The sequence below is a fragment of the Musca domestica genome, unplaced genomic scaffold (genome assembly GCF_030504385.1).
Source record: "Musca domestica strain aabys unplaced genomic scaffold, Musca_domestica.polishedcontigs.V.1.1 31, whole genome shotgun sequence".
Lineage (NCBI taxonomy): Eukaryota > Metazoa > Arthropoda > Insecta > Diptera > Muscidae > Musca > Musca domestica.
In genome coordinates this window covers 3614857-3640124 of record NW_026712309.1, presented here as the reverse complement: position 1 = coordinate 3640124, position 25268 = coordinate 3614857, and the positions used below count along the sequence as shown (strand labels likewise).

Genomic DNA, 25268 nt, shown 5'->3' with positions numbered 1-25268 from the left:
ATACTAAAATAATGTCCTGAATATATAACAAAAACTAATTGCAAGTAAATAAATTCAAAAAATCAGAATAAGATTTGAAAATAAAATAAAAAATTTGCCTGGGTATTTCCAATAAAAGCTCTGGAAGAAGTTGAGATAAATCCAACGAAACGTTGAGTCAAATATGAAATTTGAACAAACTAAAAAATGTAAAACATTTCCCCTTTTCCACAAAATAAAAACAAAAAACAATCAGCATTGCTCATCTCAAAACATATGATTTTTTGTTTTTATTTTTATGTTATTTTTATTTAGTTTATAAGCTGTATTTGTAGTATTTGTTGGGAGAGAGAAAAGCAAAACATTTTCAAATATTTTTATAAAAACAAAAAACAAAACAATCAAAAAGATTTTTAGCTTAAAATCTTTTTTTTTGGCGGAAATAAAATATTAAAATAAAAAAATATAAAAATTTAAAAAATAAAAAATTAATTAAGTGTTGAAATTAATCTAGAAAATACTGTAAAGAAAAGTAATAAGTCTCATCGCCTTGCCATATCATGATAATGGCAGCGAAAACTCAAAACTATAAAGGTGACGGTACATAAGCAGCTTGGCATCATCGCTTGGCATATTTATGTGAAATTATAAGGGGAAACGGCGGCAGGATACGAGAGCGGCTCTGGCCTCCCTTTATTAAATGTCACAAAATATTTCATGCGAAGACTTCAAGCTGCTTATGTACTCACATCTTAAGTTTCATATTGAAAATATTAGTATCTGAATAAAAATAGTATGAAAGCCGAGAATTAAAAAAAGACTTATTTTGAAAATATATTTCAATTGCAAAATTAAAAAATATATATAAAATTATAATTTCAATTTATAATTTAATTTCACATAAATATTTTTTGTATTAGAAGCTACAGTAATAGTCTTCAAAAAAGTAATAATTAAAAAAAATAGTCATATGTTTACAAACATTATTTAAATTAAAACGCGTCACATGATTTGAAAATGTTTTGCCTTCTCCCGTATTATTTATATTTATTATAAAAAATATATTGAAAACTGCCTGAATGTTGGGATAGGGTACCCTAAAATTTGTTGCGCATTTTTAAATTAAATTGCAATTGAATTTTTCAAAGCAACAAATTGAAAATTTTATTAAAATGTAAAGTAAAATTGAAATTAACGTAACGTAAAAATTAAATTAAATCGTAATAAAAGTTTGTCTAAAAATGCTTGACTTGAGCTTGAGTAAAATGGTGCGCATTTCCCAAACGAAACCCTTTAAAGAGCCCCTGTTTCCAAAATATTTTCTAACTCTCTTACTTGCAAGGTAAGTCCTTAGTAAAACCCAAATTACATCAATATTATTTAATAATATATAATATTCTTTATTGAAATTTAAAGAAAATATTTATTCATTTTATGAAACAAAACACATTTACAGAACCAGTTGGTAGGGTATCACCGAAATTTCCCTCCCAACAAGTCAGCAGTACATTTGTGGCAGCGGCTTATCAAAGTTTAACTTTACTCTGTCCGGCCCAGGCCTATCCGGCACCGGTATTTAGGTGGGTTTTCATCAAACATTATCGTGATAAAAGGCATTATTTAAATTGTCAATTCCTTGGAGTATACGTCAAGTAAATAATCTATCTTCGTAAAATGCAAAATTTAGGTCTCAGTTTCCATGTTTGGTAACAAATCGGAAAAGCCTGTCTCAACTTTCATGTAGTTTCCATTAGATTTTCGTCACAATAGAAAATGTAATTGATCTTTTGAAAACCTAATTTTCCTTTAGAACCTGTGGCCAGTGTAGCTCCTCGTTTATTATCCGGCAATGATATAAAAGTAATTGATAAAGCCTCAAACTCTACCATAACTTTGTTGTGTCCAGCCCAGGCATATCCGGTACCATTTTTTAGGTAATTGAATTATTTTTAGATCAGAAATAAAATTCAGTTTCCCTATCATATGATTTAATTGAGTTGCAGATTTCTAGGTCCCTACATTCGAGCAAATATCGATTTAGGGATTCCTGTTTAGTGAAGTCAAAAAGTAGATTTCTAATTCCCTTTTTATTATTTCTCTCATCTAGGTGTCGTTCTTAATTTCATGATTAAAATTTATGAATATTTGTTTTTTTCTAGTAATCTGGTAAATTTTTTTAGATAATGCGATTAATTTGGATTTGTAGGTCTCTATGTTCGAGCAAATATCGATTAAGGGATTCCTATTTAGAAAAATAGGTGTCGCTTTTAATCCCTGATTCAAATATGAGAATATTTCTATTTTGTTGTTATCCGCTATCATTTACGATAAATAAACTAGATTTTTTAATATTTGATTTCTGATCTATTCCTGAACTGCCGGACTGCGATAACCAATTTTCCCTTTATGAGATCGAAAGAATTTCAAAACTGTTGATTCTTGCCGGTCCTGGAACAGGCCACCGATTTGCTTGAAATTTAATTTAATTCACTTGTCGAATTTTAGGTCCCTATATTCGAGCAAATATTGATTTGTAGATTCCTGTTTAGCAAATAAACAATCGATATATAGTTCCCTTTTTATTATTTCACTCTTCTCCGTATCGCTCCAATTTTATGACGAAATATGTGCATATTTTGTCTTGTACCATTTTTAGGTAATACGACTATTTTTACATTATAAAAAGCATATTAGTTTTCCTGAAATGAGTCTATTTTAGTTTTCGAATTCTAGGTTCCCATATTCAAACAAATATCGATTTTGAGCTCCCTACTTAACTAAATAAACAATTGATTTTTGTTCCCTTCTTTATTATAAAACTCAAGTGTAGATGTCGCTTCTAATTTCATAATTAAAATATGTGAATATTTCGTTTTTATCCTCTAACATTTCAATTCATTTAAAATTTAATTCAATTATTTTAAATTTCAAAAAACAAATACATTTTTAACAATCGATTTAGTTTACATATTTAATTGACAGATTGGTAGGCCCCTTGATTCACGCAAATATCGATTTACAGTTTCCTTTTTACTAAAGTAAACAATCGATTTATAGATCCCTTTTTTAGAAAAAAATTTCAATCTAGATAGCTCTATAAAACAATACTTATAAAGGACCTATCCCAACATTTTGAAAACAAACATTAATTACGTTTTTTGTTTTCAAATTATAAATAATTTTTATTTCTTCAAGAACCTGTTGCTAGTGTGGCGCCCAAATTCCCTAGCCAACAGACAAGTAGTAGCTTTACCGCGACCGCTCAAAAGAGTGTGACATTGATATGTGCTGCCCAGGCATATCCAGCGCCAATATTTAGGTGGGTTTCTAAAGAGGGAAATTCAACATTTCAATACTATTTTAGGGATTTGGTTTACAACTAAACTTAAAAACCGAAATATTTTAAGGATTATAAGGTACTGCTAGGTCTTTACAGGTTTTAATTGTCAAAATTGTGTATAACTCTATCCCAACATTTAGGATCATATTTTAGTGTTATCGCCTTCATTATCGTTGACAAATCCATTCTTTCAATTTAGAACCAGTTGCCAGTGTAGCTCCTCGTCTGACCACTGGTGATGAGTCGCGTATTGTTAAAGTTTTTCTCACCAAAAATGCAACTCTGCTATGTCCAGCACAGGCATATCCAGTGCCATTCTTTAGGTAAACATGGTTTATATTAAAATTAAATAAATAATTAAATATTACTTTGGGATCACCTAAGCCAACATTCAAAAAGTTTTCCTCTGAGAGAAATTGGAAAACGTAATTCTAACCTCACTCCTTTTTTAGAACCATTGGCCAGTGTTAGTCCCAAAATTACTGGCGGTGATGATAATATCAAAACACCCAAAGTTATGCTGCAGCAAAGTGCCACACTACTGTGTCCGGCACAGGCATATCCAGTGCCATATTTTAGGTAATTACAGGAAATTATGTTATCCAACACCATTAATGTCGCGAACAACCTAACCCACATTAGGCAGTTTTCCCTTCTTTAAACTTTTTCTCCTCTGAGAAAAATATAAAATTTTCTCTCTTCCTCTTCTTTAAGAACCCATTGCCAGTGTGGCGCCACGTTTAACCTCTGGCGATGATTCGCGCACCGTCAAGGTTTATTTGGAGAAAAGCGTCACTTTGTTGTGTCCATTTCAAGCTTATCCGGTGCCCATATTTAGGTAATATACGTATGAGTATTTTCCGGTACAGCTCTTTCCAAATTCTGGCAGTTTTTATATTCCATCCCATGTAGAGATTTATAAAAATGAATTTTTCAGAGCCCGTGGGTAGTGTTAGCCCAAAAATTACAACGGGAGAAGATTTCAAGCATATCAAGGCGAAACGTGATCAAAGCTTGAGTTTACTGTGTCCTGCTCAGGCATATCCAACACCATACTTTAGATAATTTTCGTCAAAAATTTCTCGGAGGTTCAATTCAGCATTTGACACATTGAAGTCTTGATGCCCATGTCTGCCACAAATATGACATTATTCTGTAATTTTCCCAATATAAGGGCAGTTTTCATGTAAATGTCACCGAAATTAAAAAAAAAATCAATTCGTTTCTAGAACCCATGGGCAGTGTTAGTCCCAAAGTCTCAACCGGTGAGGATGTCAAACACACCAAAGTTGCCTTAAATGAAAGTCTAAGCCTTATATGCCCGGCCCAGGCATATCCAACACCATATTTTAGGTAAAATATGGCAATATATAACTAAACAGATTTAACTTGTTACAATTGGCGCCCAACGTAAGCTATTTATTTTACTCTAAACATAAAAAGAGCAACAAGTTTAAAGAGGACTTTGGAGGCTATAGACAAATTAAAGTCTGCTTATTTAGAAGAAACTACAAAGAAATCTCATATTGGCAACCAAAGAAGTAATTAACAAATATATGTGACTTTTCTAACCGGCGCCCAATTGGTGTTTCTTGCTCTCTTAAAAGAGTTCAAAGCAGAAAAAAAAACACCTAAAATAATTTCTTTGAAGCTGTTCTTTTTAATTAGCAAAAAAATATATATTTCCGAAATTTGTAAGCTGCTTCTACGTTGGGCGCCAATCAAAGAATTTTAAATTTCCTATATTGTTTGGTGTATTTTAACAATTTGGTAAAAATCACAAATTGACCGCCAACCTAGAGGTCAGTTTCCACAATAAATTAGACATTTGAAAAGAATTTTTTCTTTTGGGCGCCAATCAAATAATGTTTGGATTCATTTTGAGATTCAATTGAGATTTCCCAATGCGTTCTTGTTTTTAGAAAAAGAATCTTGTTGTGTCGATATGCACTACAATTTTTCTCCGAAATTAAAGTCATAGCTTCGCACATTGGCGCCCGATGTGGGTCACAATTATTAAAACTTCAAAGGGCCTGAATTTCACTGGCTATCAATTGATCTGTTCCAGAACTGCAAAGAAGTAAATTTTTTCACTACGATAGCCGATTCTCCCTTTATGATATCGAAAAAATGCTAAAATAGTAAATTCTTGCAGGTTCTGGAGAAGAAAGCACAATATTAACCTGATGCTGCTGACAGTCTCTTATCCCAACATTAAGGTTAAGTTTTCCCATTCGAACCCCTTACACATCACAATTTTGTTGTTCTATCAAATATATAATTTTTTAGAGCCCATGGGCAGTGTACGACCCAAGGTAAATGTCCAAGATAAACATCAATTTATCGATGTGGATATGGGCAACGATTATGCCCTTTTGTGTTTGGCTCAATCGTATCCAACACCGGCTTTTAGGTAATTTTTTTAAACTTTTTTTTGAAATATTATACGACAAATTTCCCAGACCACATTGGGGCAGTTTTCTATAGTTTGATTTAATAAAGATTCAATGGCAGAGTCTCTCCTTTTTAGAACCCCTCGGAAGTGTTAAACCCAAGATCAATGTCCAAGATAAAGTTCAGGGAAGGGAAATAAGTCGGGGAATTGATTTTGCCCTATTGTGCCCGGCTCAGTCATATCCAATGCCAGCATATAGGTAAATTTGAATTTCCTTGGAAGCTGGACTAATATTTTAACGGAGGTCAATGATTTCGCAGGCATGCGGAATTTGAGAGCCATCTATTTGTCAATTAAATAAATTCATACTCGAGTTATGCAGTGCAAATTCGGCAAGGCGATAATTAAGTGATATTTTTTTCGTAGTACTTTAAACAGTATTTGTTTCGGGCCCTGCAATGATATGATACGACAAAAACAAAATAGACTTATTGATATAGACTTCCCGTAATCTGACGCCACCTATATGTCAAAAAATGAACTCATATTTGATTTATACAGTGGAGAGGTTCATGGCTAAATAGGTATTATTTCCCCCCTTCTCTAGATGTCCTTTCAAATTTCTATTTCCTTCTATGTCTTTGCCTAGGAAGAGATAGCGCTCAAGATAAACATTGGTTTATCCATGGATAATCCGTTATTTTGCTTGATTTTTGTGTTTTCGAACTTATTAAGAATTCACTAAATTGGATTTCTCTATCCACATTGGGGCAGTTTTCATAAGTAATGCATAGTCGAAATTCTAAAGATCACAAAATTTCCTTTTTAGAGCCCTTGGGAAGTGTGAAACCCAAGATAAATGTCCAGGATAAATTGCAGACAAGGGAAATAAATCGGGGAATTGATTTTGCCCTACTGTGCCCGGCCCAGTCGTATCCAATGCCAGCTTATAGGTAACCTTTTTTCTTGTCAAGCTGTATAGAGATCCCATTTAATATTCATTCTTTCATATCGCAATGGAGAGCCACCTATATTTCAATGTAGTCAATGTATGCTTATTGTTATCCCTTGCGTTGCTTCCTTCTAATTCAATGAGATCATGTCTCTCCTCTCCTCACCATTAAACAGAGTGTCTGTATTATATAGATACAATGTTTAAAGATCCGTTTGATTTGGGATCCACAATTTTACATAGATATATCTTGACAGAGAGCCACCTATATCTGAATGTAATCAACGTTTCTTTGTAGTTATGCAGTGATGATGGTTTTGGCTAATTTTATGTGAGCATTTCCCTCAACTAGGTGTCGCTTCCAATTCGCAGATTAAAATATTCGAATATCCCACAATTTCAGGCAGTTTTAAATAGTATTTAGAGCATGCCTCAATTTTCCTTTTTTTGGCCAGAACCCATTGGCAGCGTACCGCCCAAGGTTAGCATTGATGATGAAGTTGCCAATGCCCGGGCTCACGTCCAGCAAAGTCTAAGCCTAAAATGTCCCGCCCAGTCGTATCCAATACCGATTTATAGGTAATTTTGAAAAATTATTGACACAAACTATGCCAGCATTCAGGTTCAATACTCTAAACATTTTGCTATTTTTGATCGGTATTTTTCACATTTTTTAGAGCCTTTGGGTAGTGTTCCACCCAAAATGAATTTGCTAGAAAAAGTTCGTACCATGGAGGTTGCCATCGGTCAAGAATATGCCATGCAATGTCCTGGCCAGGCTTTTCCAGTGCCAATAGTAAGGTAAATAAAATGAAAGAAATGTTATAGAGAAACTTTAGATAATAAATCTCATAAAAAGGCCATTCTGGAGAACATTAAGTCCTTTGAGAAAGAACTGGAAAAGCGAAATTTAAAATATTATAACAAAACTTTGGAATATTATATAAAATAGAGAGAGATTAGAATGTTTCTTATTACTTCCCTCTCTTAATTTGCTTTGAAAGCAAGCCTTTGGCGACGGATATCTAACTAGGCAATTTAAAAAAAATAGGAAATCCTATCCCAGCATTGGTGCCAATTCATTTTAGTTTCAATTCTTATATCTGGGTTGTTTTGTAAAATTTCAGAACCCCTTGGTTCGGTGGCGCCCAAGATACCTAACCTCAATGATAAGCTGCAGGTCACTGTGGTAGCCCTGGGTCAGACTTATGCCATGCAATGTCCTGGTCAAGCTTATCCAGTACCGGTTGTAAGGTAAATTTATAAAAATCTTTACGAAATTTTCGTTGTCGGAGAGTATCAGGTTTCGGGAAAATATCTAGAGCCTATCCTAAACAAACATTCAGGTTTTGTTTTTCAGAATAAATGCTTAATTTAAGTTTAACTGCCTTCCTTTAGAACCCCTGGGCTCCGTTGCTCCCAAAATACCAAATTTGAATGACAAATCTCAAATAATAATGGTGGCCAAGGGTGAAAAATATGCAATGCAATGTCCAGGTCAGGCATACCCGGTGCCTATTGTAAGGTAAAGTCCACAAAGAATTTTCTTAACTAAAAACCACTGAGCTGTACCTCAATCATTTTAATGAAAAGTCTCAAATATTAGTTGGCAACTCTGGCATGTGGGGCATACCCGTTACCAAGTCTAGGAAAAGTGATTTTTGACAAATACACAAGTTTCTTTTAAGGAACTCTCTCTCTCTCTCAAATATCCCTTTCGCCCAACCCTACCCCAACATTCTGCAGCTATTTTAAGTCTCAATACTTTTTTCACAAAATGTTTATTTTCATTTAATTAGAGCCCCTTGGTTCCGTACCACCCAAGATCACAAATCTCCATGACAAATTTCAAGTGTTACAAGTTAAACTCGCCGAAGATTATGCCATGCAATGTCCTGGCCAGGCCTATCCAGTGCCATTTGTAAGGTTAGTAAGTAAAAATAAAATAAAATGGGGAAAAAAATTACAACATTTTGCGGCATCAAAATATACAAGTATATATTGGCGCCCAAGGTGGGACCAGAATATCATGATGATACCAAGCATTTTTTCACTTGACTCTGAGAGAACGAGAATATGTTGCATATTTTTTATTTGACTAAAAAACAACGAATTTAGTGTAGAGCGTCAAACTATCTAGTGGCGCCCAACGTGAAAAAAGATATAATTTTTTTTTAATAGAAAAAGCTACTTAGAGAAATCTACAAACTAGAATTTAAATACAAAATACATACGCGGGGCTAGTGGTGCATAATTTCTGTTGGCGGCCAACGTGGGTAAAATTTCATATTTTCCGGTTAAAAAAATTAAAATATTTAATATTCCATGAAATACGTTGCTTAAAATTCTACCGTGACTTCTGTACACTGCCTAGACAAACCTTCACATTTTTCGACATTGGATAAACCCTTCCTCATGTCCCTTCTAGAATGGTGATGTGTAGGTTATTGTTCTCAAAATAGCAACGGAGTTGTAGGACAATATAGGGGCGCCCAACATAAGGCGAGAATTAAGTATTCTTATTTAAATTACATATGCGTATTTTATTATTTATGAATTCCCCAGATAGTTGTTAAAAACAGGACAACTTTTGTTGGCGCCCAACGAGGTGTTGTTCAAATAATCCTCTAAATTATATAAAAGCCCATTAATGAAGAATTAAAATGAAAACAACTTTTCGCAGGAACGTTAAACAGGATCACTGGTACCTCTTCCCAACAGGTCTTCAGGGAGGCTTTTTTAAATTTTCAAACATTTTTAAAAAATCACAAAATTTATCCCTTAGAACCCATGGGCAGTGTAGCACCCAAAGTTGATACACGTGATGAGTTCACTTATGCTCGAGTTCGTTTAAACGACGACAAGGCTCTTATATGTCCCGCCCAGTCATATCCGGTGCCCATTTTTAGGTAAGCCACTAATTATCGTTCTTCATGCGATCCATATGAGACTACCCTGCACCACATTCAGGCATTTTTTTCCTAGTTTGAAGGATAAATATAAAGTGTGCAATTGAAATTTTTACAGAACCTTTGGGCTCCGTGGCTCCCAAAGTCGATATCAAGGATGAGGTTAACAATGCCAGGGCGCACAAATCGCACAGTGTGACCCTGATGTGCGTGGTGCAATCATATCCTGTGCCTTTTTATAGGTAAAGCTTAGTATTTTGTGTTGATAACAGTTTCTTAGGGTCCCTAACCAACATTCAGTCTTGTTTTGAGATGGCGAAAACTATTTAATTATTCAATATAAATTTCAGAGCCCTTGGGTAGTGTGGCGCCCAAGGTTGATCCCAAAGATCGCATAAATTGGGTGGATAAACATCAAGGTGTGGCATTGAGTCTATTATGTCCAGCTCAGTCATATCCCATGCCAGCTTATAGGTAATTTTTACATCTATTTCAGATAAATGAGGCTGTGTTGTTAGGGTTTTGACAGTTTACAAATACAGCACTGATTTCTAAGAAAAGGTCGACAAGGAGAATACACATCTAGATTATGCCGTTGTAATACTTTAAATGACTTGTGGAAATACTATTCTCCCCCTACGGCAGCCTTGCTCATAATATATGCATTAATAGTGGTGAGAGACTCTTTGCCCTGTGAAATCAACGGCAAATAAACATCGAGAGAGAATACGTGTGCTTTGTTTATACTTTTTCGTTCGAGGCTGCTCATAGCTTCCCTACGCTTACTTTTTTATAGCATACTTGCGCACTCTGATTCCTGATTTTGTAAATATGGAATGCATGTTGTGTAGAAGACCTCTTCCCAACATTCAAATAAGTTTTCTCTCTAGTTTTCGTATTAGTATCTTAAAAAGAGCTTATATTATTACAGAACCTCTAGGCAGTGTTGCCCCCAAAGTCGATGCCAATGATAGATTGACATTGGTGGATAAATATCAAGGCATGGATATGAGTTTATTGTGCCCAGCCCAATCCTATCCCATGCCAGCCTATAGGTAATTTTTTTACAATTGACGTTAAAATTATGATGAGCTATTAGAACCCTTTCCAACATTCAGCAGAAATTTGTCCTTGACATAATTAGCCTCTACAAATTTCTAACTTTTTTTGCAGAGCCCTTGGGCAGTGTTGGCCCCAAAGTAGATGATAAAGATCGTTTAAACTTAATAAATAAACATCAAGGGATTGATTTGAGTCTTGTGTGTCCAGCTCAGTCATATCCAATGCCAGCTTATAGGTAATTACAGAGTATAAATCAGTGACTCGTATAAGGATCTCAAAAATCCGTTTCCTAAGCATTCAGGCAGTTTTAGACTCCTAGTTTTGGGGTCTTGGAATGTTGACATTCATTACATATTTCCCCCTATTTCAGAACCCCTTGGCTCAGTGGCGCCCAAAATCGATATGGATGACAAATTGAAATTTGCCTCAAGAAAATCAGGCTCTGCCTTTAGCATCACCTGTCCTGGCCAAGCGTTTCCTACACCGGTATTTAGGTATAGATCGGAACATAAATACATTTTCAAGATCGCTATCATTGTCGTCGTGCACAGCTTACGTTATATTCCATATCAAGTTATAGGTAATAATGGATATTAAATTAGTAATTCCGGTGCGGATCTTAAGTGTCGGTTCCCTAAGCATTCAGACAGTTTTCAGACTCTTTGACCTCGAATTTCTTCTTTCATTAAATATTTTACCCTTTTCTAGAACCCCTGGGCTCGGTGGCGCCCAAGATTGACATGGACGATAGGTTTAAAGTAACATCAAGAAGAGCGGATTCTACTTTCAGTATCACCTGTCCTGGTCAAGCATTTCCAACGCCGGTATTTAGGTACTAGTCTTAGTTCACTTCGTATAACAGTATTTTTATTGCGGTTCCGTTTAAGGAACTAGTTCATTATTTCCTTGCAGTTGCTCGTTAGTTCCGTATGATTTAGTCATGCATCTCTCCCTAATTCCTAATTCAAGCTGATAAAAGACCAAAGGAACTGGGAACTATTTTCTTGGGTCTTTTATCGGTTTCCCCTTATTTTGGGTTCTTTTAGTATGCAGGTATTTACTATTAAGGTAAAGACCAATCGGTTGTATGGTTGTGGTATTCGTAATTTATGTAATTTTTCTTAGTTAAATGACACCTGGTTAATTTTCGCTCATTCGGTAACTTATCAGTAGATATTTCAGTTGTTTTTAAATAAGCTATAAAGAATGACTTTAATTGAACTAGTTCAGCTGTTCTGATTAGTGAAACGTTAAATTGAACTAGACCATTTGTGAACTACACATCATTATTGGATACCTTGACCAAAAATATTCAGGCGGTTTTCGTTTTGATCTCATTCACATATCAAATAAGTTTATCCTTTTCTTAGAACCCATGGGCTCAGTGGCTCCCAAAGTCGATTTAAATGACAAAGTGAAAATTGCAATAATAAAATCACAGGCTTCGTTGAGTTTGGTTTGTCCTGCCCAGGGTTATCCAATGCCGGCATTTAGGTAAACACAAAGCCTCAATTATTTCTAAGACTATCTCGACACAGGCAGTTTTCAGAGCAGCATTTTTATACTTGATCTAAAAAGTTAATTTTTATAGAGCCCGTAGGTTCCGTGGGACCAAAAGTTGAAATCAAAGACAAGGTGGGCATATTTTTGGGTGAATCCCAAAGCTCCTTGGCTTTGCTGTGTCCAGCTCAGGCCTATCCCCAGCCAGCCTATAGGTAAATGGATTTAAAAATTAAATGAATATATTAAGGGGTTCCATATCCAAGCTTGGTTGTCGAATGAATAGAAATATCCCTAAAATAAAATCAGTTGAATTCGAAATTCGTAAAAAACACATGTTTTGTTCCTAAACTGCAATAATGTAGAACTTTTTAGTACGATAAACGATTTTTCCTTTAAGATGTCGAAAATTTCCAATACTAGCAGATTCTTGCAGGTTCTGGAACAAACAATATCGTTTGCCCAATATTCAGGCAAAGTTTTCTTGGCATTCAGGGAATATTATTAATTAAAAAAATCCTTTTGCTAGAACCCATTGGCAGTGTTGGTCCTCGAGTCAACCATCAGGATGAGTTTCGTCATGAAAAAATCGGAGTACAAGGAACCATAGCTTTGCAATGTCCAGCCCAGGCTTATCCGGTGCCGATATATAGGTAATTGTTTGAAGAATTTCCTAACGTTTTTGAAATGCTCCAAAATGGCGCCCAACAGTTGGCACGAAAAAGTATATTTTTACCACCTAAGAAGTAATTTTTTTCATTTTTTTCTTCCATACAAGAAAGTTTGAGATAGATAAAATGTCAATGAGTAAAAAAAATACTTAGTTAATGGCGCCCAATGCGAGGCACAAAAAATGGAAGTATATTTTGTAACCTTCTTCCAAATACATAATATTTTTTCATCTTAAGCATTAAAAATAAAGCATACATTATTTAAACAGTGGCGCCCAACAGAAGGGCTTGACAAGTTTTTTTTTTCAAAGTCAATGAAGAAAATCGTCAGCCTTTAAAATTTATGTTTAGCGGAAATGATTCTACACCCAAAACAGTCAGTTAATAGCTTTTAAAGTAGGGCACTAGAATAGGTAGCTAATGTTGTTCTCTCTAAATATTGATGTATAAACTTTTGGCGCCCAATAAGGGGCTTTAGTGATTTTTGGTCCCAAGTAAACATTTAACGTTAGATCCCGAGTACATAGCTAATGGCGCCCAAAGCTTGGTACGGAAAATATAGAAAATAATATTACAACCTAATTTCAAATTCAAAAAGATAGTAAGCTAAATATTTTGAACTCTAAAAAGAGGGGCGAAATAATCGCCACATGTCCTTGGTACGGAAAATATAGAAAATAATATTACAACCTAATTTCAAATTCAAAAAGATAGTAAGCTAAATATTTTGAACTCTAAAAAGAGGGGCGAAATAATCGCCACATGTCCTGGGAGAAATACAATAAAACCAATAAAGGCCAGTTGTGCGCTCTAGACTAAAATGTTATTGAAATAAGACTGACCGTTTGCAGTCTATTATATTTAAAATTCAGATGCCATAAAAAATCCTTAACTGTTTTATTTCATTTACCATGATCTGATTAAGGTCTGGTATGGAGTCTTTCCGTAAAAATTTGGATCTGATATTTGCAAACGCTGGACATTTAAGTTTCCCCGCTTCGCCTTTGAGTTCAGGCAGTTTTCCACTCTATTTCAATCTTCATTTACTCACATCCATATTATTTTCTTAGAACCTGTTGCCAGTGTTGGCCCTCGTGTTAATCATAAAGATGAGTTTAGCCATGAAAAAGTGAAAATCCATGGTCCGATAGCTTTGCAGTGTCCAGCCCAAGCCTATCCGGTTCCGTTTTATAGGTAAAGCCATAGCTAATTATTTAAAATTCTTCAGAAATCAGGTATTTTAAATGAAAAAAAAAATATTCTTCGATAAAGTTGATACGTAATCGATATTGATAAAGACTAAATAACTTGAGAAACCTTGTTATCGATCAACAGAAAATTAAAAAAAAATGTAAAATCGATAAAGTTGATACGTAATCGATATTGATAAAGACTAAATAACTTGAGAAACCTTGTTATCGATCAACAGAAAATTAAAAAAAAAAATGTAAAATCGATGCAGGGTTTTCACATTCTCTACTAATCGATAACAATATTTTCAGCTTTCATGTATATTCTTCCAACGTTGGAAACTTCATTTTATGGATAAGAAATTGATACTTTTTATCCAAATTTCAATATGCCTCTGTATTTAATTACAACGCTATTGTCGATTTGATATTTTGATGTTGGTTACATAAAGAAGTTATTGATATGTTGTCATTAGTAAATTTTCGAAATAAGGTGGAAAATATTTCAATTTTTCGGATTGGACTTTTCAGCAAAATTTTCTCGTTTTGTAAAAAAATACTCTAGAACTTGTAACATTCAGGTAGTTTCGGTAAGTTCCTTATGGACAAAGGAACTAATATTCGTCCTTTTGTCTCCCTCCAGAACCCATTGGCAGTGTTGCGCCACGTGTCAATCGTAAGGATGAATTTAATCATGACAAAATCCCCCTGCAAGGCACCATTGCCATACAATGTCCAGCTCAAGCATATCCTGTGCCAGCTTATAGGTATGTTTCTAAGATATTAGTAAGGGTTCCACCTTTAAATTAACGGCAGTTAAAATACTGGTACTACTCAGGGTCAATCTCGAGCATATGCCCTCTCAACAACATTGAGTTTTTCTAACCCGAAGATACATCTTCTTAATATAATTTTCAATTTGTTTCTAGAACCTGTGGCTAGCGTTGGTCCCCGGGTCAGTAAAAAGGATAGCTTTGAAATTGATACCATTGCTCAGGGTGGCAGTTTGGCCATATTGTGTCCAGCTCAAGCCTATCCCGTGCCAGTTTTTAGGTAATTTGCATTCGATTTTTAGCATAAGACAAGAGGTTATCTAGATTCCAACATTCGGGAAAGTATTCAAAATGATGTCACTCAAACGATTATAAAATATTTAATTTTCCAGAGCCCTTGGGCAGTGTGGGTCCACGAGTCAATCGCAAAGATAGTCTCAACTCGGATACCATTTATCAGGGAAAGGATATAGCCTTGTTGTGTCCGGCCCAGTCGTATCCAGTGCCGTTCTATAGGTAGGGCATATATGGGGGTTTTAAACCAGCCTAAAAGTATGCACCTGTTTTAATTGATATTCATCCACTACATTAATTTGAGTGTCCGTACTGATAAAACTAGTATAAAACAAAAATTAAAAAAAACCTGTTTTATCCAGAAAGTGTAGAGTATCAGAATTGTCAGAAATAGGTGTTTATCTTCCGAAATCAACTTATAGCTTATACCAAGCTTTTCACAAGCTGAAACTATGATACTATTTTTACGCAGTCAAAAGGGCCAAAGAAACCCCAATTCTCTTCATTTTGCCCGCACCACAACATTAATAGTATTTTTATTAACTTTCCATAACGAGCCTAAAAGTATGCACCATTATTAGGTTTACACATTAACATTCAAACTGTGCAGATTTTCAATTTTATTTAAAAGTTCTTAAAAAATACTTAGTTGGGTAAATTTTTTGATTACAGAACCAGTTGCTAGTGTCGGGCCCCGAGTTAATACCAAAGACAGTTCAATAACTGATATAACTCACAAGGGCAAAGCCATAGCCTTATTGTGTCCGGCTCAAGCCTATCCGGTGCCAGTGTATAGGTAATGTTCGAATATCATATAGTTAATACCAAGGACATTTTGATCAAAAATCCACTTCACATTTGAATCTAACTCTCAATGAAAAAGGAGGAATAGAGCTTATACCGCGTTTTATTTTAAAATTCAAAAATTATTATTTTATTTGCCTATATCTACAAAAAAAAAAAAAATAATAATAATAATAATAATAAAAATAACTAGTATTAGTTCAGAGGGATTTGTAGAGGCAGTTCATTCCATGTTCCAACTTAAGCTTGTCTTCAACTAGTTCCACATACTAAACCCAAACTTACTATGACCAATTTCTTCAAATATTTTCTCGTAATTTAAAGCTCCTCAAGATAGGCAATTAGATTGTAACGTAAGCCCAACATTCAAAGCAGATTTCCGCTTGAAAAGAAATATTTCAAATATCTTCACATTCCCCTATCTTTGCTCATTTCTCCTCCCATAGAACCCATTGGTAGTGTTGCTCCCCGCGTCAACATGGCCGAGCAATTACAAAAATCTGCTGTAAGCCTTCAATCACCAGTTGCACTATTTTGCCCAGCCCAATCCTATCCGGTGCCGGCCTACAGGTAACTCAAATGCTCACCAAACTTTTCGTATTGTGATTTTGCATTATTAGTTTGACGTAAATCCTATTTAAGGTTATTGACATTCGCTTGCCCGCCCGGCCAGCCATCCAGTCCTCTACCCAACAAAAAGGCAAACGTCAAAAGTTTTTCTGCTTTTGAAAGTTTTCTTCTTTTCTTCTTAAGTACTTTAGTTTAGTGTTTTGATTGTTTGATGAGGACGATGACGAAAATCTTGATGTTGTTGTTATTGTTTTTGTTATAGAACCTGTTGGCAGTGTTCCACCCAAAATAAGTGTGGGTGAGAGGCGCAAAGATGCCGAGGCTCGAGTCGAGACTTCGTTGAGTATATTTTGTCCGGCTCAATCGTATCCAGTGCCAGTTTATAGGTAGGCAATTAAATTGGTTTTTTGACAATATTTATATTAACTACCTAAAAGTAGGCAATGAACTTTTCTAATTGTGCCTAAAATTATGCAACACCACCATGGCAAAAAATTCATTAGCTCATAATTAGATTATTGATTGCGATTTATAAAATATACACAATTTCTTGATCATTGACTGTGCCTAAAAGTATGCTCACTTTTTTCACAAAACTATATATGATTCATTTTCAAAGAAACCAAGACCCAAGTATCCCACATTCAGAGTAGATTCCAATAAAACAAAATTTTATTATACATCATATTTTGTATCATCCTCTTCAGAACCCGTGGGCAGTGTTGGACCCCGCATAAATTTGGTTAATCGTCGTAACGATGCCGAGACAGCCTTAAATGCAACAGTTAGCATATTTTGTCCAGCTCAAGCCTATCCCGTGCCATTTTTTAGGTAAATTTAAGCTGAAATGATTTTTTTATTTAGAAAAATGCAAATAAGGTTTTCAAACAACTTCGGGCAGTTTTCACTTGGTGGTTAGAAATTGAATCATTTTTCATATTTATCCAATTGTGTCATTTTATAGAACCCATGGGCCATGTGGGACCCAAGATAAGCATAGGTGAACGTTTGAGAGATGCCGGCGCCAAGTTGGGTGCAAGTTTTTCATTATTTTGTCCAGCTCAGGCCTATCCAATGCCAAGTTACAGGTACGAAACAATTTTTTTGGAATTGCCAACTGGGAAAATAATTTAATGGAGTCAATGAAAAAATTCATAGAATAAATAAAAGAAACAAACTTCATTATTCTGTCGGGATAAGGCTTTTCTATGACTAACTTTACGACATTAAATTAAGTTTATTAACTTTGCCAACTCAGAATTGATTTCACATAAATTCCACGTAATTATTCACAGAATCAACAAAATATTAATTAAATTGGTAAAATTGTTGGCCAATTACTTTGGAAATTTCTCAAAAATAAAAATTTGAGAGTACCACGGCCAATCCTTCAGACAGTTCAATTAATCCCACATCAAATTTTCAAAATTTCTGTGTCCCTTTTCCAGAACCCATTGGCAGTGTGGCACCAAAAATTGCCGTCGAAAATCGTTTAAAAAATGCCGAAGCCCCATTGAAACATAGTATAACTTTATTTTGTCCTGGACAATCATATCCGGTGCCATGGTTTAGGTAATGTTAGGAAATATACATTTCGATTTATCAATTAATACATATTTTGTGTGATAGTAGGAATATAAAAAAACCAGAGATATGAAAAATATCAAAAGATATAATTAAGAAGGAAATCGTTTAAAAGTGGGAGATACAAGGAGATTAAAACAGAGAACATTATGATTTTTAATAAAATAATTGTCTGATATAATTAACAGTTATATGAATATATTATTATTTTTATGAAGAGACGCAACATCCAGTCTTCTGTGATAATAAATTGAAGACACTTTACTTGCCTTCTGAGAGATAAGGGCCATTTTTTTTATTATTTTGAACGCGTTGAACCATCTGTCCAATTCAATCTTTCAATTTTTGTTTCCCCATTTCGATTTCTACATTTATCCAGCAATTCTTGAATTGCCACATAGAGATGGCGTAGTATTAACTATGACCTGGTATTCTTTAAGGAATATGGCGCCATCTCGATTAAAGGTATAATTTCTCATTTACGTTGAAATTATTAAATATATCAAAATAGAGCCAAATAGAAGGAGAGAATATATAATACACACAATCGGAGAGAGAGAGACGGGTTTATCGAAACTAAACGTATCTCTCTAGTTGTGGCTTTGTCGATAATATTGGACGCGTAAAATTACACAAAACTCTCGTCCAGTTTAGCTCTATATTGTCATATTTTATCATTGCAACCTTAATGAGAAATTATATTTTAATCTAGATGGCACCATATAATCTGAAGTAAACTGGGTCTTAGTTAATACTGCACTGCCATCTATGAATGATAATTGAAAAGAGTTGTAATTTACAAGTGGTGAAATATTGAAATTGAAATGGGGAAGCTAAAATTGAAGGAATTCAAAGGATGGATTTTAGAAATATAGAATAGAAATTCGAAATATAGGAGTTGAGTTAATTTTTTGTAAAAATGACTCACATACATCGCTTTGTTTCAAATGCGCAGAAAAGATATAAGATGATTTTTCCTTTAAACCATATTATGCTCAGCTTTGAACGTGAGGTTTCCGTTTCTTTCAAGAGATTTAATTGTATCACTCATTTGAATTCAGTCAAATCAACAAGATTGACCCAATACTATCACAACTCTTTATAATTTGCAGTAAAATGTGTCTCTTCTAATATTACTGTGTGATATTTGAAAGTATTAATTTACATTAAATACACAAATTATCTAAATATATTAAGAAACACAATTCGACATTTTTCAGAGAAAACATTATTATTTTACAGACGGAAACAAATTTTTCCTAATTGATTTTTAGTATCATAATATTATTCCAAAACTGAAGACAAATTCAACTCCAAAAAATAGCTGATTTTTCTATGAAAAATACTTTATCCAACCTTAGATTCTGGAAGAGTCTTCTCTTTCGAGAGAATAAAAAGTACGACCTGTTTGTAAAATATATGTCAGAGCTATGCCATGTGATTATACCATGATATTTTCACCATTTCTTTTTTTTTGTTTTCATTAATGCTACGCTGCCATCTATATGTGACAATTGAACATAGAAATTTCAACGTCTGGTGAAATAAAAGTTGAAAATGCTGCTTCCATCGATACGATGGCAACAGTTTTTGCCAACATACGGATTAATTTGATAATTGTAACTTTTTAAAATAGAATGGTTTGGCGGGAGAAAACGATAGAGATTTATAATGAAGTCGAATGGTAAACTTCTATTTGACTTTCCGAAACTAGGTCTACTTTTTATTACATGGGGGAATCGCGACTAGTTTATCCAAAACTTTTCCAACTTAAAATTAGCTGTTGTAAAATTCTTTAAGGTGCGAATACATAAAATTCTTTTTCAACTGGCATAAGTCATCGGCTAGCTTCTTCAGAAAAGAACAAGGGAGCGTAGGGCCAAAATCGAACTGAGTCAACCTAAAAAACAATTTTTTCCTCTACGAAGAAGTCAGCCGAGGACTTAAGCAAGTTAAAAAGCTTTTTATGTATTCTCTCCTTTACTTGGTTTGCTTTTTTCGCATATAGATGTCAGCACATTATTAACCGAGATACAAGCCATTGAAAACTAGATGGCGTTATACTCAAAATGGGCCAGGGCTTACTATTTTTAACGTATTATGTATGTTTGCAATAAATTATTGAACAAGTATTGAATAAGAAAATAATAAATGTTTAACTATGGCCCATTATGAGCTATCCGTCTAAATTCTTTCTAATGGCATATATTTTCGCTAATTCAGCGTTGCCATCTGTGTGAGATATTTGCAAGTAAGTAGGCTTGGGAAATTAAAAATTTAAGTATAAGATTTTCATTCGTCTAGGTTGTCGATCGGAATACAGGATTATAAAATTGAAATTTGAGAGATATTAAAAATGTTCTTAGAGCTTCTTATTCGATATACAGAAACGGATACGTTATCCGAATATGCCCTCGAATCCCAACATTCGTGTAGTTTCATTCTTATTAATTGAAACTAATATCGCATTTCCTTATTCAGAACCTTTGGGTAGTGTTGGACCCAAAATCAATGCCCAAGATGAACTGAACATTGTACGTTCAAGAATAAATGGGAGTGTAACATTACTGTGTCCCGCCCAATCATATCCAGTGCCGAGATTTGGGTAAATTAAATATGAAATTAAAAATAATTCTTAATTCTCAGTTCATTATGGAATCCTAAAATAGACAGGCATAGAAGAAATGCAAGAATATTAAATAACCTGCCGATATTAAAAAACGACGGGGTTTGTTACAGGCCACTCCGTTTATCCGTTCTATTTTTTAAAATACCAAAATTCAAAAACATTCAGGCAGTTAAGTTTTTTCTTATAAGTGTACCGCATGCTTCAGCCCACAACTTTGCATTTTGTTTCAGAACCCGTTGGCTCTGTAAGTCCTCGCCTAACATCCGGTGATAAAACACGAAATGTTGATATTTATTTTGAAAAGAGTGTAACATTGTTGTGCCCCGCTCAGGCGTATCCGGTACCATTTTTTAGGTAACATAAAAATTAGCGATAAACTTCTAAAGAATTGAGTAATGATTTTGTAGTGGAAAATATTTTTGAAATATCATCCCAAATTTAATTCGGGCAGTTTTCATGTTGTTCCAGAAAAACATTTTAGATTTTACATGACTTTTATAATTATTATCTATTGTAGAACCCATCAGCGGTGCTGCTCCCCGAGTTCAGCTTATCCAAAAAACCGCCATCGAATTTGTACGTTTAAATGGCACAGTTAGTCTAATGTGTCCGGCTCAGGGTTATCCCGTACCAAGTTTTAGGTAAAAGTCTAAGAGATTTTTTTTTTGATTAATCTTATCCTATAGCCTATGAAATTGACTTAAATCCGTCAATTTTTGAAATTTAAAATTTTATAATTAGATTTTATTAAAGAGTTTAAATTTTTTGGCGAAAATCTTATATTTCCGACAAATTCTTCTGTTTTACTTCGGGCAGTTTTCAAAATCACAAATTTTATTACACCTTCTACATTTTAATAAGATTATATTTTCCCCTGTAGAACCCATTAGCAGCGCCTTACCCAGAGTGGCTTCTTTGTCCAAATTTGATATGAAAACCTATGCGGGCAATTCCACATTTGCTTTGTTATGTCCAGCCCAAGGTTATCCTGTCCCAGTTTTTAGGTAATAAACCAATATTCAGGTAGTTTTCAATATATCTTATTAAGTATAAGAACATTAGATTCGCAATTTCATACTGTTTTCAAATATTTTGGAATCCAAAAACAAATTATTTTTATTTCCCTAGAACCCGTTTCAAGCACTGCACCCAAAGTGCCACCGGTTAGTGCACGCCCACTGAGCATAAAACAGACATCAAGCGTTTCGATTTTGTGTCCAGCTCAAGGTTATCCAGCACCAAATTTTAGGTAACGTCAGTTTCTTCATTTGGTTTTCCAAAGTTATTTCATTAAAGAGAAATAATATCTAAATATATATTTAATGAAAACTGTTAACTGTGGGTAGCCAATGTTCAGTTTTTTGTATTTTATTAACATAGTTCATAACACAGAAAATATCTGTTTTCCGTGAGAGAGTTAAAAGGGCGAATCTGACAATGTTTTGGGTTTTCTAAAAAAATTACATGCCAGAGGAAAAATAGTTCTGTATTTTAATGAACATTGCTAACAATGTGTAGCCAATGTATGAGTTTCTGTATTCTATGAACACTGTTCATAAATAATAAAATGTTAGACGAAGAATATAAATTATAAAAAAATTCAATTTATTTAAATATTTCGACTGTATTCTTCTGCTAGATTTCTCTAAATGCAAAGAGTACTAATAAAAACAACCAGACAGCGTATATTAATTAAGAGGGAAAATATAAGCGAAAACTAAAAAAATATTAACAAATTTTTGCGATTTTTAAAGGGAGTACATTTTCCAAGAAATAGGGATTTTTATTTATTTATTTTTTTTTTAATTTCCCCCAGAAACATTCAGGCAGTTTTATTTGTAATCCTAAATTAAATCTCCCATTGCTTTGTAATATTCCAGAACCCATTTCCAGTAGTCCACCCAAAATCAATGCCCTAACCTATAAACCGAATGTGGTGAACAATCATGAAAGTGTGGCAATACTATGCCCGGCACAGGGTTACCCTGCACCAAGTTTTAGGTAGGTTTTATAACAGTTGGCTAGGTGTTGGCTGCCAAGAAATGAAGTGTCAAGTGTCATGGTTTACTAGCGTTATTCTCTCTAATACTCTATATTTCAATTATGCTCACAATGAGAGAGGTTCTCGTCTTTTCAAATCAACCCCAAATGAAAAATGAGAGGAAATAGGTGTGGGTTGTTTTTCCTTTGAGGGATGCTCGTAAGAGTTATAGACAATATAGGCAGGATAAGTTGGTAAATGGGCCATGTCGGTTCACGATTTCGTATAGCCCTCCTCCTCCTCCCAATATTTGGTATTTTGATGATTTTAGAGACATTATACATTATGGAATTGTTTACAATTTCGTATTTGAAGTTCAAAATGGGTACTACAACCCATAACAAAACCCACGTATATGCAGTTATGTTTTAAAACACGTAATAGTAGAGGGCATTCTGTCACTTTTTCCTAGTTGGTCACGTTTAAAACAGACCTCCGAAAAACTCGCTCAAATTTGTACAACGAGTGAAACTCACTCGAATTCAATCGAGAGCGCTGCTGAGAGCAGTAAAATCGAGCTAACTCTTTTTTCGGTGTCGTGTGAGCAAAATTTGTTCAAAATCGAGCAAATTATACTCCTGCCGAGCACTCTTTTAATATTTTTATACCGTTGTTGTATTTCTATGTATGGGTATTTTTTCTGTATACGATCACACCCCTTCTTTTCCCCTCCTCTAAAGTGCGCAGCAACATCAAAACCCATTTGCTATTACACATACACGCACACATGGATCAAAAAGTAAAATGTTTTTTCCACTCATTTACACTCTTAGAGCAAACTTTTGCACTATTTTGAGAGATTCTGCTCCCACTCTAATTTTCAAGCAGGAGTGACTCGTGGGTGCTGCCACACATAAGAAAAGAGTGAAGAGTAAACTCTACTCTTCGAGCAATCCTGCTCGTGAACAAGTTTTGCTCCCGAGTGAAATTGAGCAAATCTGTGCTCTGTATAAAAGATTTTTTTCTTAAAAATTTTATCAGTTTGGAAGGGTTCTGTTTATGTTGACCTATACATGGCGCTTTGCAATAAAACCACTGAGTGGATTTTATATTAATTTTTTCGTTTATCCCCAGAAGTTGTATAGCTCATTCAGGCAGTTTTCAAAAATAATATCTCTGTTGAAAACATACTATTAATTAATTTTGTTGTATAGAACCTGTTTCCAGTACAGCGCCACGTATCCCCTCGATAATGAGTAAACCTTTTGAGCTGAAACAAGAATCCGATATTTCATTGCTATGCCCAGCTCAAGGATATCCGGCACCAGTTTTTAGGTATAATTTAAAAAAATCTACAAAATATTTAGATAATTATTAATAGAATATATACCCCCATATCCAACATTCAGAGACAGTTTTCATAATTTGCGTAAGATTAACATTTATCTTTGTTTCCTCCATTCGAAATTAGAACCCATTTCCAGTAGTCCTCCGAAGACACCATCTTTACAACAGAAACCCTTAGAATTAAGGAAAAACCATGATTTATCACTGCTGTGCCCGGCCCAGGGTTATCCAGCTCCTTATTTTAGGTAAGGGTTGTAAATGTCTTTTTTCAAATATTCTGAAATTAAGGGAGACTTCGAAGTTCCTCTCCTTACAGATAATTAGTGGTTTTTTGGAACTAGAAATATTACTATTTCAAAAGTAAAAATCCTCGCATGTCAATTTTTTTTCGATATCATAAAGGGAATATCGGTTATCGTAGTAAAATCTTTTACATTCTTGCAGTTCTGAAACAGACCAATTATAAGGATGCGTTGTTGAGAGTTTTAGCGGATTTTTCTCTTAGGCAAAATTTTATCGCTAATAAACTAAAAATCGTTTCTCCATTTTCAACGCAAAGTTGCCAAAATTTCGATTTTATATTCATTTCATATTTAGTTTTGTCAGTTGTAGCAATTCTTATTAGAAAAGGGTAGAGAATCTCAACTAAAGACAACTAAATCGTTGCATATATATTAGTTCGTATCAAAATGGGAAAAAAAGATCTGAGATATACGATCACAAAGTCGGTGATGTTGAGTCAACATTGCAATTTTAATCACAAGCCAAAGTCGAGTAATTTATTTCAACGTTTCAGACAGTTTTCAATATTAATCAATAATATTTCCAAACTAAATTGCAATCAACTTTCAATATTTTTCTAAATGAAAAAAAAAACATGTGTATATATGTCTATTTGTAGAACCGGTGGGTGGCAAAGCACCTACTCTTATGTCGCATGACATAAAACGTTCTTGGATTGAACGTCAACAAGCTCACGACATGGCATTATTTTGTCCAGCTCAAGCATATCCAATGCCAGCATTCAGGTTAAGTTTTATATTTTTATTTTTCTTTAATGCATTTCTAGTTTTTATTTCGCAAAGATTTATAAGATTTTTGTAATGAATGTTTGAAATCTAATGAATGAAAAACTAGTTTTCCTCTTTATTACCAAAAATGTGTAAAAACGTATTGGCGTTTTTTTTTTTGCTATTGATTTGTATGTTGTTGTTTTTGTTTTGCTTTTAGAGCCAGTTAGTGCCAAAGCCCCCACACTGTCTGGCGACATCAAATGGTCGGGCATTGA

The 25268-nt window shown here is 34.2% G+C and overlaps 1 protein-coding gene across 1 annotated transcript in view; it reads left to right on the top strand.

Annotated features, from left to right (window-relative positions):
- Positions 1-25268, top strand: part of LOC101901133 (cell adhesion molecule Dscam2) — a 213160-nt gene that overhangs the window by 65838 nt on the left and 122054 nt on the right. The window contains exon 5 of the mRNA XM_020035151.2: positions 14642-14765. Within this exon, the coding sequence (XP_019890710.1) occupies positions 14642-14765 (124 nt within the window). The remainder of the gene's footprint in view (positions 1-14641; positions 14766-25268) is intronic.